The sequence below is a fragment of the Neoarius graeffei genome, chromosome 4 (genome assembly GCF_027579695.1).
Source record: "Neoarius graeffei isolate fNeoGra1 chromosome 4, fNeoGra1.pri, whole genome shotgun sequence".
Taxonomy (NCBI): Eukaryota; Metazoa; Chordata; class Actinopteri; order Siluriformes; family Ariidae; genus Neoarius; species Neoarius graeffei.
This window is the reverse complement of record NC_083572.1, coordinates 85,835,680-85,857,197: the sequence shown is the minus strand read 5'-3', so window position 1 is coordinate 85,857,197 and position 21,518 is coordinate 85,835,680. Positions and strand designations below refer to the sequence as shown.

Sequence of the window (21,518 nt, the reverse complement as noted above, 5' to 3'; positions counted from 1 at the left end):
GAAACCAAAACGAAATAATAACTCTAATTTACAATTATTGATTTTCTCTATTCCCCACCCTACATTAGCCTTCCCATGATCCTCAGCGACAGTCCATCATCATCTCTGCGTCTATGAAACAGAAAAATTGCATGTGCATGTATATATCAAGTAATTTATTCATACATCCTATTCATTTAATATATTAAGCTGTTAATGTTAAGCTGATCTCTTAATTATTATTATCTCAATATAATAGTAATAATAAATAATGATAATAACATGGCATTCATTTTATCGCTTTCAACATATTGTGTCAGGCCAACTTTGCTTTTTATTAGAGGACATGCTTAGCATTTTACGATGACTCATGTCAGGAGGAAAATATGAGGAGGAGTAACAAGTCACTGGCACTCCAACTTACGAGATTCTCCGCTTCTTTTGCTGGACAGCTTGAAAGTCAGACTCGGGAAGCCATGATCTTCCTAGAGTTTTGCTTCCAGTAAAAGGAGCCTGAATGAGCGGAAAAAATTATAATGTATGAATAAGAACTAGTTCTTGAGACTGACATGAATACAAATGAATTTAGTTTTATCTAAAATGAAAGTTAAGTTGCTCGTATAATCGTAAATTAGAGTTATTATTTCGTTTTGGTTTCCCTGTTTATTATTTGTTCTGTTTTGAGTTGGAAAAAGGAAAACAAACACCAATCCCTCATTTTTTGGTCATACAGAAAAACAGGAAAACAAAATATTGAGTGGTTTTTTTTGTTTGTTTTTTCGTTTTCCAGATTGAATGGAATACTTGAATGATCGGATGATACACGGACCGCTCAGCTACCTGAAGTATTGGCATTATTTACATTTCATTATCTTAAATTACATTAGAATGTAGGGCTATTAGTTCTGTGTGAAGACTATGTATTAGAGAGAGTGTGTGAGAGTGTATTATTTGTGTGTGTGCGTCTGTGTGAGTGAATGAGAGAGAAAGAGAGAGTTATGAGAGAAAGAGAGAGAGTTACTCAAACAAGCCCGTTTAGTCAGCCCTGCACAGGGCTGCCTGTGACAACGTAGTTTTGAATGTTTCTCGAAATGCTAACTAAAATGTAATAGGCAATGACAATGAAACGTTTCCCCTTGGAAAGTTGGCATGACACCGCTGAACGGTCTGCCACTGCACTGACAATATTTTCTCACCTTCCCTCCTTCTCTTTCCCTGCTCTTCTGTTGGCTGTCCAAACCTTAATTTAGTTTGTTGCAACGTTTTCATTTTGCACTCGGGTAAAGCTCTATAATGCGATGTGACTATTAGCCTAAGTTAGGTTAGGTAGGCGTATGTGATAGAGCGTAGACTACACCCTGCCTGTTTTATCCAAAACCCAACGTCCCCGGCCGACACTAGTATAGGCTACGTCACGTGACGCTGCGTTAGACACGGCAACGATATAGAGGCTGAGAGATTTCAGATGACATTAGACAAATGTGAATTTTATTGGGGGGAAATACAGATGACATGTGGATGCGGACGCTGTGTTTTACATTGATCACTGCTCGAATTCAGCGTAGACCAATTTTAAATTTCTGAAAAAAATACCGAGGACATGACCTCGGTGTCCTCAATGGTAGTTACGGCCATGATCTCAATGAACGCAAACAATTTCCAAAATGTTGACAAGACAAAGTTTAATATAGCATCTGTTTAACTTTATATCGTGAAAGTAAGGTTAATAATATAAACTTGGATTACACATTTTTTTCAGTTTTACTCAAATTAGGGTGGTGCAAAAATGAGTACACCCCACAACAAAAACTACTACATCTAGTACTTTGCATGGCCTCCATGATTTTTAATGACAGCACCAAGTCTTCTAGGCATGGAATGAACAAGTTGGCGACATTTTGCAACATCAATCTTTTTCCATTCTTCAACAATGAACTCTTTTAGTGACTGGATGCTGGATGGAGAGTGATGCTCAACTTGTCTCTTCAGAATTCCCCATAGGTGTTCGATTGGGTTCAGATCAGGAGACATACTTGGCCACTGAATCACTTTCACCCTGTTCTTCTTCAGAAATCCAACAGTGGCCTTCGATGTGTGTTTAGTCATGTTGGAAAAGTGCACGACAACCAAAGGCACGGAGTGATGGTAGCATCTTCTCTTTCAGTATAGAGCAATACATCTGTGAATTCATGATGCCATCAATGAAATGCAGCTCCCCGACACCAGCAGCACTCATGCAGCCCCACATAAGGACACTGCCACCACCATGTTTCACTCTAGGCACCATGCATTTTTCTTTGTGTTCCTCAGCTTTGCGACGCCATACAATTTTGAAGCCATCAGTTTCAAAAACATTTATCTTGGTCTCCTCACTCCAGAGTATAGAGTCCCAGTAGTCTTCATCTTTGTCAGCATGGGCCCTGGCAAACTCTAGGCGGGGTTTTTTATGCCTGGGCTTTAGGAGAGGCTTCTTTTGTGGACGGCGTTCATACATGCCATTCCTCTGCAGTGTACGCCATATTGTGTCACGGGAAATAGTCACCCCAGTTTGGCTTCCTACTTCCTTAGATAAGTGCAGTGAACTTGCATGCCGAATTTCTTCAACCCTTCTCATCAGAAGACGCTCCTGTCGAGGTGTTAACTTCCATGGACGACCTGGACGTCTCTGTGAGATGGTTGCAGTTCCATCTTTCTTAAATTTTTGTACCACTTTTGCTACAGTATTCTGACTGATAAGTAAAGCTTTGCTGATCTTCTTGTAGCCTTCACCTTTGTGGTGTAAAGAAATTATTTTCTTTGGGGAATTCTGAAGAGACAAGTTGAGCATCACTCTCCATCCAGCATCCAGTCACTAAAAGAGGTCATTGTTGAAGATTGGAAAAAGATTGATGTTGCAAAATGTCGCCAACTTGTTCATTCCATGCCTAGAAGACTTGGTGCTGTCATTAAAAATCATGGAGGCCATGCAAAGTACTAGATGTAGTAGTTTTTGTTGTGGGGTGTACTCATTTTTGCACCACCCTAATTTGAGTAAAACTGAAAAATGTGTAATCTAAGTTTATATTATTAACCTTACTTTCACGTTATAAGTTAAACAGATGTTATATTAAACTTTGTCTTGTCAACATTTTGGAAATTGTTTGTGTTTATTGAGATATTGTTTAAAATGTTACTTTTCAAAGGGGGTGCACTAATTTACGCTGAGCACTGTGTGTATATATACTATAAAATCTTTATTTACAGGTATAGTAATAGTCACGGGGCGGCACGGTGGTGTAGTGGTTAGCGCTGTCGCCTCACAGCAAGAAGGTCCTGGGTTCGAGCCCCGTGGCCGGCGAGGGCCTTTCTGTGCGGAGTTTGCATGTTCTCCCCGTGTCCGCGTGGGTTTCCTCCGGGTGCTCCGGTTTCCCCCACAGTCCAAAGACATGCAGGTTAGGTTAACTGGTGACTCTAAATTGAGCGTAGGTGTGAATGTGAGTGTGAATGGTTGTCTGTGTCTATGTGCAGCCCTGTGATGACCTGGCGACTTGTCCAGGGTGTACCCCGCCTTTCGCCCGTAGTCAGCTGGGATAGGCTCCAGCTTGCCTGCGACCCTGTAGAACAGGATAAAGCGGCTACAGATAATGAGATGAGATGAGTAATAGTCACATATTTTCTGAGGTCTATATCCATGGAGACCAAGATTATGTATCTTGACCAGATAATGATTAATTTTGGGTATGTCTGTCCACACTCAGAAAATACACACTCAGGGGTACACCGGCTTGGCACTGAGGCAGTAGACTCTAAGGTACTTATTTGTATCCTTTATATACTGATTGGAACCATATATGTCCCTTTTTGGCCCTAAAAAGGTACATATAGTTACCTTGAGGTCCAATAATGAGCCCTAGGGGGTACATTAGTGTCGATTTTACCTTGGGGTACCTACTGTACCCCTATTTTTTCTAGATAAGGTGAGCCACACCTCCCAGCACCCTCGGCCTTAAGAGGTTAATGCATTTGTGATCATCAAACAGTAAATAGCTCTATTCCACAACTCTAGTAATCCATATATCAAGAACTGCTCAACTAAGTAAAGAGAAACGACATCCATCATTACTTTAAGACATGAAGTGTCTTTTAATGAATTAAAATAAAGAAAAAAAATCACTGAATTAGAAAGCGTGTACAAACTTTTGACTGGTACTGGATGTACCATCATGCATTGCGGTTGCACTGAAAAAAAGTGTTGGGGGTGAATGAACGGAAGAAGAAACGCATTATAAATGGACATTCAAGTACAATTAAAAATAGTAAGAGAATAGAAAATAAGCTAAAATAGAATAAGACGGATAAAATACAAGAATAAAAGTTACAGCGCAGAGTGAGGAATTTTAATCAAAAGCCTCAAATTTGATTTAATAAAATGCAGCGGCAAAGAAGAAAGTATTCAGCCTTGATTTAAAAAAAAAAAACCTGAAAGATGCAGGTACTTTGTATTGATGAATGTGGGAAATACGCTCAGTATAATATGGATTTGACAAAAATGCATGCATGTATTTATTATTTTGAAAACCCACCAGCCGACTGATCTGGCATGTTTTAATTGTGCGACAGTAATGACGTAAATAACGGCGCAACGGAGTAGTGTCTGAAAGTGTTTTTTTTTTTTTCCATTTTACCAATGAGCTCACTATATAGTCCTCTAGATGGTAATTCCCTAGATGGTGAGTAGGGAGTAGTGAATGAATGAGTGAGTGATTTTGGACACAGGGACAGACTTTGCTTCACTACGGACACAATACTGTTACACAAGAAAGTAACACAAGTCTGGCTGATTAAAAGGGATAGTGTGATTGGAAACAGATGAGTTTCATTAGTAATCCGGTGACTCTGTTGGCATAGGTGCTTGAATGGAGGCTATGGGCTGAGGATTATGGGAACTGTGGTCTGAAACTTATCGACATTTCTCTTTTTACAAACTTTCATGATAAGATATAACGGCAGAACCATGGACAAATATTATACAACTGCAATATATTAGGTTTTGCGAATGTTTGTTAGGTTTAGTTAAATATTTCTTACAGAAGCATAATTTTCAGTGTGAATTTGTCATAATGGTGTCTCTCTGTATGTCTCAGAATGGCCGAGGTCCTTCTGGTGTGCTGGTCTGTGCCATGTTCTGCTTCTGCCACCTCTTCGCTAACCCGGGACCTGCCATGCAACTGCTCAGCGCCAAGAGACCCGGGTCAGGCCTGTGGCCCTCACACAGGAGGTAGAAATGCGTAGTTCAAAACCAGGAAGCAGCACTCAGAATACTTTTCATGTTTTTAAATATTCAGATGAATTAGAGGACAGAAATGTGACAGGACTGGTGAATACACACATAAAATAGGCCAAAAAATAATTATTAAAAAAAAAATGGCCAAGAAACTAATATAAACATCTTAGGAATTGTTCTTTATCATTACCTGCTTTAAAAAATCAATATCCATGGGACACCCCCCCCCCCCCCCCCCCCGTGTCATCCCAATAGCTGGTGTCATGACTGTGGTGGTGTTTCTGCCAGATCTTTCCACTATAACGTCAGATATTCTGTTTATGGAGAACTTTTCACATGACATCATTGCAACTGCGGATTTGTTTACGCGATCATGTTGCCTGGTGAGCTTTGTGTTTGCCAGCGACCGGCACAAGTGTACACGAGTGATTGTAAGCCAAATTCAGTAAACCTCTACAGATAAACTTGTAGAAGTTCCATCTAAAAGAACAACACAGAGACCTGTAGTGCTTTTGGATGTAATGATAGACGTGGAGATAAGCTTGGTTTAACTTTTCACTGCTTCCCAGCGAACCCAGAAAGCCGAGAAAAATGGCGAGCTGCAGTTAAACAGGAAGACTGGATGATAAAGTATTCCCATTTGCGTGGAGAACATTTTATATCCAGTTAGTGTGAAAGCTCTGTGTAACACTAAAATATATAGATCTGGATGTGGGCTTTGGATGTGATATATTTTATTCGACCTAATGCTTGGCTCGATGAGCAGCATGTTTATGTACTGATGTAAATTCAGCTAAACACCATAAAATATGCTAGATCTAGGCCCTGGCTTGTTTTATTATTATTATTATTAGAAGTCCACCCTTGAGCTTACCTTTTGTCATAATATTTTTCTTTATTTGGAATTTCCCATAACATTCCGGCATGAAACCTGCCTCGAAATATCGGTAGGCATCTCTACTTTTGTCTGCCTTTAGCAGGGCCGGCTCTAGGTCTTTGGCTGCCCTAGGCGAGATTGAGTTTTGGCGCCCCCAAGAAAAAAAACCCTCTAATAACATCTAAATAACACTTTAATCTAATCACTCTATTCTATTACTATTAAACAATGTACGGTGCATGGACAATAAACAAGAAGTCATTTTTATCTTTTTCATTATTGTTATTATTGTTATCATTATTAACATAAAGTGTCACAAAGTAAAATGACCACACAAATTCAATACATATCTCCATATAATGGGCAAAAACTCTTCCGCACCCTGTTCAAAGTGTAGTGCATGGGCAATAAACAAGAAATTATTTTTAGTGTCTTTTTTGCTATTAAAAGTTAAGTCATCTCTGAAGAATTAACAAATTAAATGAATAAAAAATTCTACATTTCTAAATTGTGCAAACTTAAGCACCCTGTTAGGACATCAGTGGGCTGTATTTTCAAACCAAAGTGCTATTATGGGTACTTTGTTATTGAAGTCTATTGCTGTTTGCATCTAGTTAGCTAGGCAGACATTGATTCAGGCGTCTAAAATATTAATTTGCCACTATAATGGTTGATATGAGAGATTAGATCAGACTTACCTCTATACTTGGCTCTATTTGTTTCTTCCTGTAGCCTTCGTTTGCGCCCTTGCGCACCCGAGAGTTTGGATTTCTTCATTTAAGCACTTGTAGTCTGGGCTACTTTTTGCAGTGGATAGCCATTCTCATTCCCCGATGAACACCGCTCCCCCCGCCCCCCTTATAACCTATCATTGTGCATTTTTAGTAGGCATAAGGAAATCACCAACCACTACTGCGTAGGTTACACTTGTTTTTCAACCTTTTTGAGCCAGGGCGCACTTTTTTCAATGAAAAAATCTCAAGGCACATGACCAATAGAAAATGTTGACTGAAACTAAAACGCTGTTGCCAATATTTACAATATACAGTCATTCTATAATTTTCCATGGTACACTTGGTGATCTCTCACGGCACACTAGTGTTCCGCGGTACTAGAGTTCGGCAGCACAGTGGTTGAAAACACTGTACACCACTGATGCACTTGGTAACATCTCCATTCAATAACTCCATCCCTCCTTTTTGGTGGGGTTTTGGTCGCCCTTGGCGCCCCTGTGCACACTTTGCGCTCTAGGCAATTGCCTAGGTCGCCTATAGCAATCGCCGGCTATGATTATATGACCAAAACAGAGAATAGCCGCGGATGCGCACCCAAAGACACACTATAGACAGGGCAAACCACTGTTGAGCGCTTATTGTTTCATGATTAACAACCACCACCCCACCCCACCCCACCCCGCTTTTTTTGACAAATCGCACCCTGACTACATGCTTTGCTGTACAATTAAATTAGGCTAAGACATTATAATGCTGACTCGTTTTCAGAATAGTGGAAGTCATGATTTTTCTCCACCCGTTTCTGCGCCCCTGGATGGACGCAGCGCCCTTAGCATTTGCCTATATTGCCTATGCCACGGGCCGGCTCTGGCCTTTAGCATCTTCTGTGTATTTACAAGTCTAAATACTAAATAGTTCCGGATGTTGTAGTGTCCCAAATCCGGTAGTTGGTTTGCAAGTGGAATAAATTCCCTTTTCAAGTGGAATAAATACATTTGTGGGTAAATTATATGGATCTTTTGATGCCTGCATGTTTCAGCTTTTGGATGTAACGTGATCTGCTAGTATAAAATAATTTTTCAGTCATTTCAGAGAGCTCATACTGACTCGATTTTCTTTATTAACTGTCGCTGCTGTTTCTTTGTTTACCCAGCAATATGGTGGACGCTGCGTGAAAAACAAAAATCTGTGACATCAGTGAAAGTCCTCTATAGGTTACAATCACCAACAAGGTTCGCTATGTTTGCACAAAAGGTCACTTGGCTGTTTTACTTATATAACTTAAAAGAAATAAACTGAATGATATTTTGTTTTGCTAATGTCTGATAATTAATGCTAGCTTGCTTTGAAATTTAGTTTGGGAGCAATACAAACTTGCAGCAAAATAAAATTCGCTGGATAGCGTTGCATGTTGCAGTTGTCCAGTAGTCACTGCAGCAGTTCAATACAAGTAAATGTAAAAATTGCATATTAAATTTTTTCCCATTACAGAGACAATCACTGACCAGCTCATGGATAGTGTTTTTGCTAGTTAAATGCTAGCTTGTATATGTCACAAAAAATTCACTAGAAAAAAAATCAAAGAATTTTTGGGCTTTTACTTCGAGTTGTAACACACTCTTAGCATTTTAAAGGTCTTTGTGGCTAAATGTTGTCTGAGAAGCATGACTAATAATTACTGAATTGGACCATGATATGTTTATATGTAACAAAAGCACTGAGAGAGTCTGTTTTTTGTTTTAAAATCTTTAATTTGTGCTCTTTTGACAACTGTTATATAATAAAATACACACACGTGTGTGTGTGTGTGTGTGTGTGTGTGTGTGTGTGTGTATATATGAATACACACACGTGTGTCTAAATTCAAATGCTTTTTGTAAAATTGATTTACATATTAAATAACTCCATCATGAAGAATTAAAGCCCCTCCTTCACAGATGAGTGAAAATATTGAATAAATTTCCTCTTTTTGATTGCTTGGGTTAAAAATGCCAAGTTATGATGACTGAATTGATTATTCACTTAAATATGAATAATATAAAACATTTTGGGTATTTGATATGGTGAAATAGGACACAATGGAAAAATCAAGAACACACCGGAAAGATGAGAATAACGGCGGTGGTAAAAGAACAGCGACTGTACCGGCTGAAGGTCGCGTGGGTCTCTGCTGCGGCGCGCGAGCAACGGGACATCACTACCGCACCGGATGGAGCGCGAGGCGGGGGCGGGGCAAAATGACTGGCCATAGATTCTATCAAAAGTTCGATCTAAATTGACCATGGTTGCAAAATATTGGCCAAAATATGCAAACACTACGAAATATGAAAGTAAGATGAAAAAGAAACATTCTATTGCCTTATACTGCAAGACTAAAACAAAATAAAACTGTCAAAACTCACCTTTTCAGCGATAATGCCCGAACAGATCACCCGCGTAACAGAAAGACCGCAAATGGAAGCACGATCAACTTCTAACTGTTGGAGTGGAAAATTCAATTCTACACATGCAAATTGTTAATGTGTGTCCTTCCCCGCACACAAATAACACGCTACGGTAAAAAATAGACCACGACTCATTTTATAGCTCAGAAATTCATACAAGACCAGCTATCATCGTAACATATTCTGTAAGAAACATATTCTATACCTAACTTTCAGCTTTTGTTTTAAAAAACAAAATCGCAGATTTATAACTAAATTTTTATATGCCGTAGTGATTAAGTTACTACTTTTGGTGAGGTCGTGACCTTGACCCTGAGGCTTTCCGTTTAGATCAAAACACACGATCGTATTGGTTTTGGGTTTGCGGAAAATGGAGTTACGACGGTGATCAAATATTTTGCATGATGTTTTATTACGGTTATGATTATTCTGTGAGCACACCAATCCTTAGGTGTATAAAGTTACAACTTAAAATACAATTAGTGATAACTGTAGACTTTTCAGTGGACTACAACCTTTTTAAGGGAACGCGATATAGGCAACCATTTATCATGTCCCAGTTCAAGCTGCCATTTTTCCACAAATTTGCAGAATTTTTGCCAAATTCTCAATAGAGTATTCACATCAAAGATTTAGTTTTATCTGTATTATTTCTTTCATTTTATTTCAAATTAAAACCAACATCACCATTCAAAACCGTATAGTTTATTGACAGAGTATATTTAGTGGGGTACCCCCACAGGACCCAGTTTCTGAGACAGACCCATATATATCACTCAGACACACACACACACACATATATATATATATATATATATATATATATATATATATATATATATATATATACACTAGTGCATCTCAAAAAAATTAGAATATTGTGAAAAAGTTCAATATTTTCCATCAGTCATTTAAGAAAGTGAAAATGTTATATATTATAGACTCATTACACATAAACTAATAGGACACAATGGAAAAATCAAGAACACACCCGAAAAATGAGAATAACGGCGGTGGTAAAAGAACAGCGACTGTTCAAGCATTTTTCTATTTTAATTTTAATCAGTATGGCATACAGTACAAAAACATAAAAAAAAAAATCTCAAAATATTAGAATATTTCATTTCGAGTTTGAGTAAAACAGTATGAACACAGTGTATCTCTTGGTCTAGTTCAGTACACACAACCACAATCATGGGGAAGACTGCTGACTTGACTGTTGTCCAGAAAATGATCACTGATGCCCTCCACAAGGAGGGTAAGCCACAAAAGGTCATTGCTGAAAAGGGTGGCTGGAAAAGGTGCACAAGCAACAGGGATGGCCGCAGTCTTGAGAGGATTGTCAAGAAAAGTTGATTCAAGAACTTGGGAGAGCTTCACAAGGAGTGGACTGAGGCTGGTGTCAGTGTATCAAGACCCATCACAAACGGACATCTTCAAGAAAGGGGATACAACTTTCGCATTCCTAATATCAAGCTACTCCTGAGCCAGAGACAATGTCAGAAGTGTCTTATCTGGGCTAAGGAGAGAAAGAAATGGACTGTTGCTCAGTGGTCCAAAGTCCTCTTTTCAGATGAAAGGACATTTTGCATTTAATTTGGAAATCACGGTTCTAGAGTCTGGAGGAAGAGTGGAGAGGCACAGAATCCAAGATGTTTGAAGCCCAGTGTGAAGTTTCCACAGTCTGTGATGATTTGGGGTGCCATGTCATCTGCTGGTGTTGGTCCACTGTATTTTATCAAGTCCAAAGTCAACACAGCCATCTACGAGGAGATTTTAGAGCACTTCATGCTTCCATTTGCTGACGAGCTTTTTGGAGATGCTGATTTCCTTTTCCAGCAGGACTTAGCACCTACCCACAGTGCCAAAACTACTACCAAATGGTTTGCTGACCATGATATTACTGTGTTTGATTGGCCAGCCAACTTGCCTGACCTGAACCCCATAGAGAATCTATGGGGTATTGTCAAGAGGAAGATGAGAAACACCCAACCCAAAAATACAGATACGCTGAAGGCCACTATCAAAGCAACCTGGGCTCCAATAACACCTCAGCAGTGCCACAGACTGATCACCTCCATGCCACACCGCATTGATACAGTAATTCATGGTAAAGGAGCCCCAACCAAGTATTGAGTGTATAAATGAATATACTTTTCAGAAGTTGGACATTTTCTGTATTGTAAATCCTTTTTTTGATTGATCTTAGGGAATATTCTAATAATTTGATTATACTGGATTTCTGATTTTCATGAGCTATGGAGCACTTGCATGTGACGTCACAGCCGATCCAGATTGTGCAGACGCCATCTTGTCGGTCAAACGCCATTTTCCGCCTTCTAGTTCTACTTCTGCTTCTACTTCTACCTTTTCTTCTGGAAAACCCTACTATATACAATTCTACTACAATGGCTGCGGCTACAAGCTCTCCCTACCTGTGCACGTTTTTTATGTTTTTTGTGTGTATTTTTGCGTGTTGTGCGTCTGTACCGGACTTCAATATCCACTACAACCGTATGGACTTACTGGACATTGGTTTCCAGCAGAAAATGACGGTTTGTAGCGATTTCAATCTCATGCACAACATTCCGGACAAGATAGCGAATCCAGCGGGGTCTCCGTGGATTGTTATCAGAAGCAAAGCGAAGGAGGCGGCGCCGGGAGCGGAAGCAAAAGCGAGGCTGCAGGCAGAGCCGGCCTGTTGACTAAGCTCAGAAAACAGCCACTCAAATCTCCACTGCTAAGCCTCTATCTCTCCAACGCCAGATCCATGGTAAACAAGACGGACGATTTGGAATTACAGCTTGAATTACCTTATTCTATTCTATAATCGGCTGGTCAGTGCTATACTCAATACTTAAGTGACTTACCCATCCAATGAGGATAGTTATTTTCTTGTTTACAAGATGCCACATCTGAGTCACTGACAAATCCTGAATTTCTGTAAAGATAACTGTCCAGAGATTTATAAGCACGCAGTGCTTCACCACTGAACAGCGAGGGAAAGTTAATGAGGTAATTATACACGTCTGGGTATTCCGCTGGCAGTTAAACATCCACTGACACGGTCGTGAAAACTACGTCTGGTAATCGATAAGGGTCACTAATCTGTAGATCGTTTATTTTAGACATATATCTAGTTATCTGTTCATTAGAAAAATGAGCCGTGTAGTCCGTCGGTTGAAATTGATCCATTCTGTACACGAGTGCAGCAGTATTCAGCTGTGTTTTTTACCGACAAGATGGCGGCTGTGTACTTTCCGGTCACGTGACTGCAAGATCTCTATAAGCCATAATCATCAAAATTAAAACAAAAAGGCTTTAAATATTTCACTTTACATGTAATGAATAGAATATATGAAAATTTACCTTTTTGAATTAAATTATGAAAAAAAAGGAACTTTTTCACGGTATTCTAATTTTTTGAGATGCACTTGTGTGTATGTGTGTGTGTGTGTGTGTAATATACACACAGTGGTATGCAAAAGTTTGGGCACCCCTAATCAAAATTGCCGTTATTGTGAATAGTTAAGCAAGTTGAAGATGAAATGATCTCCAAAAGGCATAAAGTTAAAGATGACTCATTCCCTTTATATTTTAAGCAAAAACAATTTTTTATTTTTCTCTTTTATCTTTTCAAAATGACAAAAAAGGAAAAGGGCCCGAAGCAAAAGTTTGGGCACCCTGCATGGTTAGTACCTAGTAACACCCCCTTTGGCAAGTATCACAGCTTGTAAGCACTTTTTGTAGCCAGCTAATAATCTTTCAGTTCTTACCTGGGGGATTTTCGCACATTCGTCCTTGCAAAAGGCTTCCAGCTCTACAAGTTTCTTGGGCTGTCTTGCATACACTGCTCTTTTGAGATCTATCCACAGATTTTCAATGATGTTTAGGTCAGGGGACTGTGAGGGCCAGGGCAAAACCTTCAGCTTGCGCCTCTTGAGGTATTCCATTGTAGATTTTGAGGTGTGTTTTGGATCATCGTCTTATTGTAGGACCCATCCTCTTTTTAACTTCAACTTTTTTTTTACAGATGGTGTGATTTTTGCTTCCAGAGTTTGCTGGTATTTATTCGAATCCATGCTTCCCTCGACCAATGAAACGTGCCCTGTGCCACTGGCTGCAACACAACCCCAAAGCATGATCGATCCACACCCATGCTTCAGAGTTGGAGAGGTGTTCTTTTCCTGGAATTTGGCACCCTTTTTTCTCCAAATATACCTTTTGCATATTGTGGTCAAAAAGTTTTATTTTGATTTCATCAGTCCACAGGACTTGTTTCCAAAATGCATCAGGCTTATTTAGATGTTCATTTGCAAACTTCAGACGCTGAATTTTGTGGCTAGGACGCAGGAACGGTTTTCTTCTGATGACTCTTCCACGGAGGTCATATTTGTTCAGGTGTCGCTGCATAGTAGAACGGTGCACCACCACTCCAGGGTCTGCTAAATCTTTCTGAAGGTCTTTTGCAGTCAAACAGGGGTTTTTATTTGCCTTTCTAGCAATCCAATGAGCAGTTCTTTCAGAAAGTTTTCTTCATCTTCCAGACCTCACCTTGAGCTCCACTGTTTCTGTTAACTGCCATTTCTTAATAACATTACGATCTGAGGAAACAGCTACCTGAAAACACTTTGCTACGTTCTTGTAGCCTTCTCCTGCTTTGTGAGCATCAATTATTTTATTATTCAGAATGCGAGGGAGTTGCTTAGAGGAGCCCATGGCTGTTGATTTTCGGGACAATTTTGAGGAGTCAGAGAATTTATACAGCTTTGAAATCTGCATCATCTGACCTTTCCTAATGAAGAATTTGAACAAGCCACAGCTCAATAAGCTAATTAAGGTCTGGAACCTTGGTAAAAGTTACCTGAGAACTCAAATGTATTGGGGTGCCCAAACTTTCGCATGGTGTTCCTTTTCTTTTTTCACTCTCCAATTGTACAAAACAAAAATAATACACACATCTTGCAGAAAACACTGAAAACAAATGTGTCGTCTTTACCTTTATGCCTTTTGGTGATCAGTTCATCTTCTGCTCACTTAAATATTCACAGTAACAGACATTTTCAGTTAGGGTGCCCAAACTTTTGCATGCCACTGTGTGTGTGTATAATATATATATATATGGATACCAGTGGCGGCTGGTAGTCTTTCAAACAGGGGAGGCTGGTCGGTTACGATATTTCCAGATTTTAAAAGAAAAAACACATCAATTTTGCCCATACTCTTGCCTCTGATCTGGCTGATTGTTGGCAGTGTCACAAACTGTGAAATAACAGGTTCTTTTGGCCCATTAGCCTACTGTCCAATATACATGATGGTGGTGTTGGGGGGGAGGGGTATATTTTAACATTTTATATTTTAAAATTGTGGCATGTTGTTTAAAAATTGATCATTATTGAAAGCAGCTCTTTGTCAGGAACCTCAGCAGTAGAGCTGGGTGCCACACATTTCATTCAATGACACTTTCCCTATATTTTACTTATTTTGACTGAGAAATGTTTTATTGACAATTTTGATAACCCTTCACTTTTAATCCAGGTCTGTAGTGCGAAATGTTCTCGGCTGTGTTTTTGTTTAAAAATGTTTTCCAAATTGTAGCTGTGTTTAATTCATATCCAGAGAAATATATATTCCAATATAATATACTCAGCATAAACATTTTAAATAGATTCTATATTTTTGGTCCATCCATGACATATTACTAAAGTAGCCTATTTACTGTTGTTGATGTGGGTCACTTGCTGTTAGCCAATTCACTTTCTCGTACCAGGAGAGCTGAAAGGAACGAGTATTATTCCCTACCTTTTTCACCAAGTCAATCTGAGGCGTTGGTCTACCCTGCTCTTTAATTAGGGCCCGAGCCCTATGGGCGAAGGCCCTACTGTTCTTGTAAAAGTTCACTATTATTATTCTTCCGTCTTCTTCTTTATTTTTCTCCGCTGTTGGGCCATTTTCGGGGCGCTTGCCATGGGCGAAAACGCACGAAATTTGGCACCAGTTCCGAGAATTGCCACCGCTACTCAGAACCAAAAGCCCAAACTTGGCCGGGGCTCAGGGCCTCTATAGCGCCCCCTAAGTCGTTGTGATTTTGGCCTCCCGCATTAAGGTGCCTGGGTGCCATGTAGTTTGTAGTAGTGGCATGCCATTTGGTACGCGTATGTATCTCACTAAGCCGGACAAAAATGTAATGCCAATGCATTAGCCACACCCAACAGGAAGTGAGGTAATTTCACTTTTGTGCGAAATGCATGGCCACGAAGACGGCGCAACTCCTCCTAGACCGTTCATGGGAATGTCACCAAAATTGATACACATCATCTACAGACATGGCTGACAAAAATTACTAAATACGTTTCACGTAGGATAAACCGTTCGGAAGTTATACGTCAATCAATTTTCGATGCAAAATTTTACATGCTTAAAAATTCATAACAAATCTTCTGATTGCTCAAAACGGCTCATACTTCACATGCAAATCACTCATTGGGCTTCGGACATGTTACCCAATTTCTGTGATATTTCGCCACTGGGGGCGCTATTTTTGGGCAAAAAATCCAATCTTTCCTCAAATTTGGTCAAACTTCACGGCCACCCTCTTACTACCTCCCATGTCATGTATACCACGTTTTGGGAATTTTCGTCCATGGGGGGCGCTGTTTTTGGCCGACGCAATTGCTCCAAAACGGGTTTTTGGTAAATAATTCCATAATGCTTTTCCTTCACACCACTACCTTGTGATAGTACGTTGCTGTTGTAGACACTTATTTTTCCAACTCATAATCGCTCATGTACAGCATAGCGCCACCTACTGACATGGGAAAAACCAAAAACTTTATTCTTCAAAAATCTATATCTCATCTTCTATTTACTCAATTGTCATCAAACTTCATACGCAAACTCTTCATAGCTCACCTGACGTCTACGCCAAATTTTGTGCACTTTCGCCCCTGGGGGTGCTGGTTATGGCGAAAATGATATTGCAGCTTCTGATTTGTCAAACTTGCCAAGCAAACTCTTTACAAGACCCTTATTGGGGCGCTTGCCATGGTCGACAACGCACGAAGTTTGGCTCCTTTTTCTTAGACTGCCACCGCTACTGAGAACCAGAAGCTCAGATCCAGGCGGGCCTCAGGGCCTCTACAGCGCCCCCTAACTCGTTGTGATTTTGGCCTCCCGCATTAAGGTGCCTGGTTGCCATGTAGTTTGTAGTAGTGGTATGCCATTTGGTACGCATATGTATCTCACTAAGCCGGACAAAAATGTAATGCCAATGCATTAGCCACGCCCAACAGGAAGTGAGGTAATTTCACTTTTGTGCGAAATGCATGGCCACGAAGACGGCGCAACTCCTCCTAGACCGTTCATGGGAATGTCACCAAAATTGATAGACATCATCTACAGACATGGCTGACAAAAGTTCCTAAATACGTTTCACGTAGCTAAACCGTTCAGAAGTTTTACGTCAATCAATTTTCAATGCAAAATTTTACATGCTTAAAAATTCATAACAAATCTTCTACTTGCTCAAAACTGCTCATACTTCACACGCAGATCACTCATTGGGCTTCTGACATGTTACCCACTTTCTGTGATATTTCGCCACTGGGGGCGCTATTTTTGGGCAAAAATTCCAATCTTTCCTCAAATTTGGTCAAACTTCACGGCCACCCTCTTACTACCTCCCATGTCATGTATACCACATTTTGGGAATTTTCGTCCATGGGGGGCGCTGTTTTTTGGCCGTCGCAATTGCTCCAAAACGGGTTTTTGGTAAATAATTCCATAATGCTTTTCCTTCACACCACTACCTTGTGATAGTGCGTTGCTGTTGTAGACACTTATTTTTCCAACTCATAATCGCTCATGTACAGCATAGCGCCACCTACTGACATGGGAAAAACCAAAAATTTTATTCTTCAAAAATCTATATCTCATCTTCTATTTACTCAATTGTCATCAAACTTCATACGCAAACTCTTCATAGCTCACCTGACATGTACGCCAAATTTTGTGCACTTTCGCCCCTGGGGGTGCTGGTTATGGCAGAAATGATATTGCAGCTTCTGATTTGTCAAACTTGGCAAGCAAACTCTTTACAAGACCCTTATTGGGGCGCTATTATTATTAGGGCCCGAGCACCGTACAGTGCGAGACCCTATCGTTGCCATGTGTCCAATTCTGTGCTTTGTCGCCATTGCAGGAGTAATGTCTCTTGCCGAAGAAGTTGTGGAAGGTGTTTCGCGGGGACGCATGCCCCCGCCCCCCTTGGCCGCTGGTGCGAGGGCCCATCGAGGCCGCTTGCGGCTTTAATTTTAATTTTTTCCTCGAAAGGAAGACTGGCAAATGGCTTCGCCAAAATTAAATCAGCAACGCTTGGCATCCGTGCGCAGCTTTCTTGCTAGCTGACTAGCCCCCTCAAGTTCAAGTTCAGTCACTTAAATAAACGAAATTTCTGGAACTAAGATAGCAAACTTGACAACACTATATTTATACTTTATTTACAATGAAAATATATACAAACTAAAAAAGCTGGTAGAAACCGTATGTAATGAATGAAATCGAAATGTAAGCTGATCTCTTACAATACACCACAGCACTTGCGAATCCGCATGGGACTGAACTGAAATTCACCGCTGCCTGTTTATATTTGAAACGAGCTGTCAGTCAAAGAAAATATCCGGCCGCTTTCACCAATCACCAGTCTCCTCGCGGAAACTGCCATGTCCCTCCCACTGTACGGCTCGGAGTCCGTGGGCGGGCGTTTTCGCAGTATTTGTCCAATAACCGTCTTGCATTTTGAGATTGAAAAGCGCAGAGCTCCCAAATGCCATTGAAGTCCACTGAGGCTGGGAGTCCGTGAGACTCCGTGGGCGGGCGTTTTCGCAGTATTTGTCCAATAATCGTCTTGCATTTTGATATTGAAAAGCGCATAGCTCCCAAATGCCATTGAAGTCCACTGAGGCTGCGCTGCATCGCGCTGTCACGAGGAGGAAAAACTCACGCACACATTAAAGTTATAAGGGAATGATTTCGCACTGTAGTGGGTTGAGCACATGTATTTCTATGATTCTGGATCTGAAATAGCAATGTTATAAGGTCGGCTATAACATAAGCCTAGCGCAATTCATCCTACACGATGTTCGTCATTTTTAGAGGAGGCTGAGCCTCCCTCGTTGTCTTAGAGCAATCGCCCGTGATGGATACTTAGATTTTTATGCATCATTTATTAGTCCTGTTGACCTGACACTCAAACTATTTCCAGACTGATGTACCTGTGGTTGTTTTTGTGTGTGTGTGTGTGTGTGTTTGGTCAGGTACGTAGGCTACGTGTGTAGCATGGTTTCAGAGAAGCCCACTTTGCCCCACTCCAAACCACTAATAATCAAAGCAGTCACGATGAATCCTATACCCTGCTTCAACAAACAGCGCAGTGGCTGTCGACCTTTTTGCGATGTCCTGATTGGCGAGACAAAAATCTTCTCCACCGCACAGGAGTATGAGAGGATGAGGTACGTCAGACAAAAACATTTGGCTGCATGCAGAACCTTTCAACACACTAGGTGTCGAGGCATCTTTAGTCTATTAGGAATGCATTGATGCTGTGATTATGGGCATTAAATTGTAATGATCATAATTACATCTGGATTATCATACTTGCATACATACAAAACAAAGCATACATACAAAATAAGTGTGGAACATTAGAATTTATATTATTTACTTGTTTACCTCTAGTAAATTTGAGTTGTTTTCCATTTTCTGGTTAGTCATCAACATTCTGATTAATTTAATTATGTGATGTTCTGGTCATAATAATGTGATTACTGTGTGATTCCCATTTAATAGACACAGATGAACTGTCTGTTAATAATTTAATAATGTATTACAGGTATTGGTAGATGTATTTATCAGTTTATGAAGTTGTCAGTTCAAACAATATAATGATATTAAAATACTGTTTAAGCTTTGCCTGAAATAAAACAATACCACTTTCACCTATGCTAAACAGGGTCCCAATCGGCAATAAATACAATTTAGTATAAATACGGAGGTGATTATAGGAAATCGAGTGCACTGATTAGTTCAGAAATTCTGACTTTCTCAGTAATCACCTCGAGTGACTCAGTAAAATGGTGGCCAATCGCTTTGTCACCATAAGTGAGGAACAATTACAAATGATGAAAGAAAATGCTGTTCCTAAAGCGCTAAAGATGCTATGAAGTTTGGTCTAAAACTTTTTCAAAGGTAAAGTCTAGTTGTGATTTTATTTTATCGATTTCAAAACAGTGTCTTATGTGAGTCTGCATCGATGAATGACACAAGTCTGTACCGCACCGTTCTTACATTTGCATGCCGCTTCCGAAGTTTGAAATAAAATTTTTTTTAAATGATTTTAAAAAATTTTAAATGATCACCGGTATATTTATACTAAAACAATGATCCGCCTCAGGCTCAGTGGATATCGGTGAATAATGACCTCGACTTTGTCTTGGTTATTATTTAAATAATATTAGCTGGTGTTGAGTGGTGTATCCGATATATTCCATTCAGCTAGCATGATATTGCACGAGTTGAAGATGAGTTCAATATCATGCTAGCTGAATGGAATACATCTGATAGACCATGAAAAGAAGCCAGCCAATATTATTATTATTATTATTATTATTATTATTATACATGCACACACACTTCATATCAGCATACTCAAAGGCCAACACTAGTTTACCTGCGACTTGGTGCTGTTAGTGCGGCAGTCCAGTTACCTTCCAGCCGGTGTAGTGTTAACGAAGGCCAATGCTAGCGCAGTCAAGTCAAATATTATTATTATTATTATTGTTATTTTCCCTGTGTAATTTACTTAGTTATTTTTTTAAATAAACATCAACAACTACACACAATGGAGCGACCTGGCAGCCAAAATTCTCTTAAAATCTTCCGCTTTTAATGAAGCAAACCTTGCAGTCATGTGGTTTTTTTTTTCTTTTTTCCAACAAACTCTTTCACTTGCTAGCGTGAAAGTTTTACATCTCTGATGTGTGTCTTTTCCAGTTGTTCGATGTCCATTGGTATGTTTTTCTCTTGTAAATATGCATGAAGAATATCTAACGAAGTTTAGGTAGCCTTTCGGTTGTTCAATGCATGTTTAGTTTCAGTTTTCTGTTTATTTATTTAGTGCTTAATCCTTGCAGTAACACTGGATTAGCCTCGTCTTCTCTCCTTCCCGGCCGACAAAGAAATTATTGTGCGCATGCGCAGCAGAAAAATTTTGCCATTGGATCTTCGCACGAGCTCCGATGTGTGACATCATGTTGTCTTGACACCGTGCCATATTATAACACTATTGCATGCTCATTCTCCATTGGGTAGAGTGGCGTAATACATGGAGGATAAGCGATATGATAATATTGCCTGCCATCAATAAACCTGCTAGAAGGGAATAGAATACATGTTTTTATTCCATGGAAAAAGTGGCCTGTATGTATAATAATTACTGATATTCACTTCGCCTTTGGCGAATAATTGATAATTATCCACCTACATCAACAGAAATGCATATTTCTGATCACTGAAATAGAAACTGAGCTAAAACAGGACCAGTGTAATTAACAGGCAAGCAAATTAACGGTGTTCTGTTTAAACCACCAAATCAGATCTGTGGCCGCATTAAAACACAACCTGTAATGTTTAGTCAGTATTACGTGAATGATCCTGACTTTCTCTTCCATGCAGGGAGTACAGGGTGCACGAGGGAAAGGTGGTCTTCAACCTGGGAGTGAGTGTCCAAGGCGATGTCGTGATCTCAGCCTACCACATGCGCTCCCATGCACTGCAAGCCAAGGTGAGGACAGGACATCAAAGAAGGACTGAGTTTTGTTCTGTATTTTCAGATGGAAATGCTGTACAACAGAGACATTGTCAAGCTTGATTTTCAAAGAATGTTGAAAGAATTCCATGTTGTGGTATAAAGTGTAACGTTAGTAAGACTAGAAGGGCACTCGGTAGAGTGTGTAACTCCACCAAGCTACACATTCTCAACATCAAAATCAAATCACTTGAAGGCAGGATAATACTAAAGCTGTACACCAAATTTCATCAAAATCTGTTCACTACTTTTTGAGTTATGTTGGGAACAGACCAAAAAAAAAAAAAATCTTGGATCCACATACATATCTGGATTTGCGTCAAAACCTAATCAATTGTTCCTTGGCCCATGGCTCACC

General features: G+C 39.9%; 1 protein-coding gene across 8 annotated transcripts in view; it reads left to right on the top strand.

The window, feature by feature from the left end:
* Positions 1-21,518, top strand: part of dnajc6 (DnaJ (Hsp40) homolog, subfamily C, member 6) — a 125,013-nt gene that overhangs the window by 79,918 nt on the left and 23,577 nt on the right. For all 8 annotated transcript variants that reach the window (XR_009654583.1, XR_009654582.1, XM_060919921.1 and 5 more), the window contains 3 exons: positions 5,103-5,236; positions 18,612-18,806; positions 21,028-21,136. Coding sequence is in view for 6 of the 8 variants with exons in the window: in XM_060919921.1 (XP_060775904.1) it covers positions 5,103-5,236; positions 18,612-18,806; positions 21,028-21,136 (438 nt within the window). In the remaining 2 variants the exon portion in view is untranslated. The remainder of the gene's footprint in view (positions 1-5,102; positions 5,237-18,611; positions 18,807-21,027; positions 21,137-21,518) is intronic.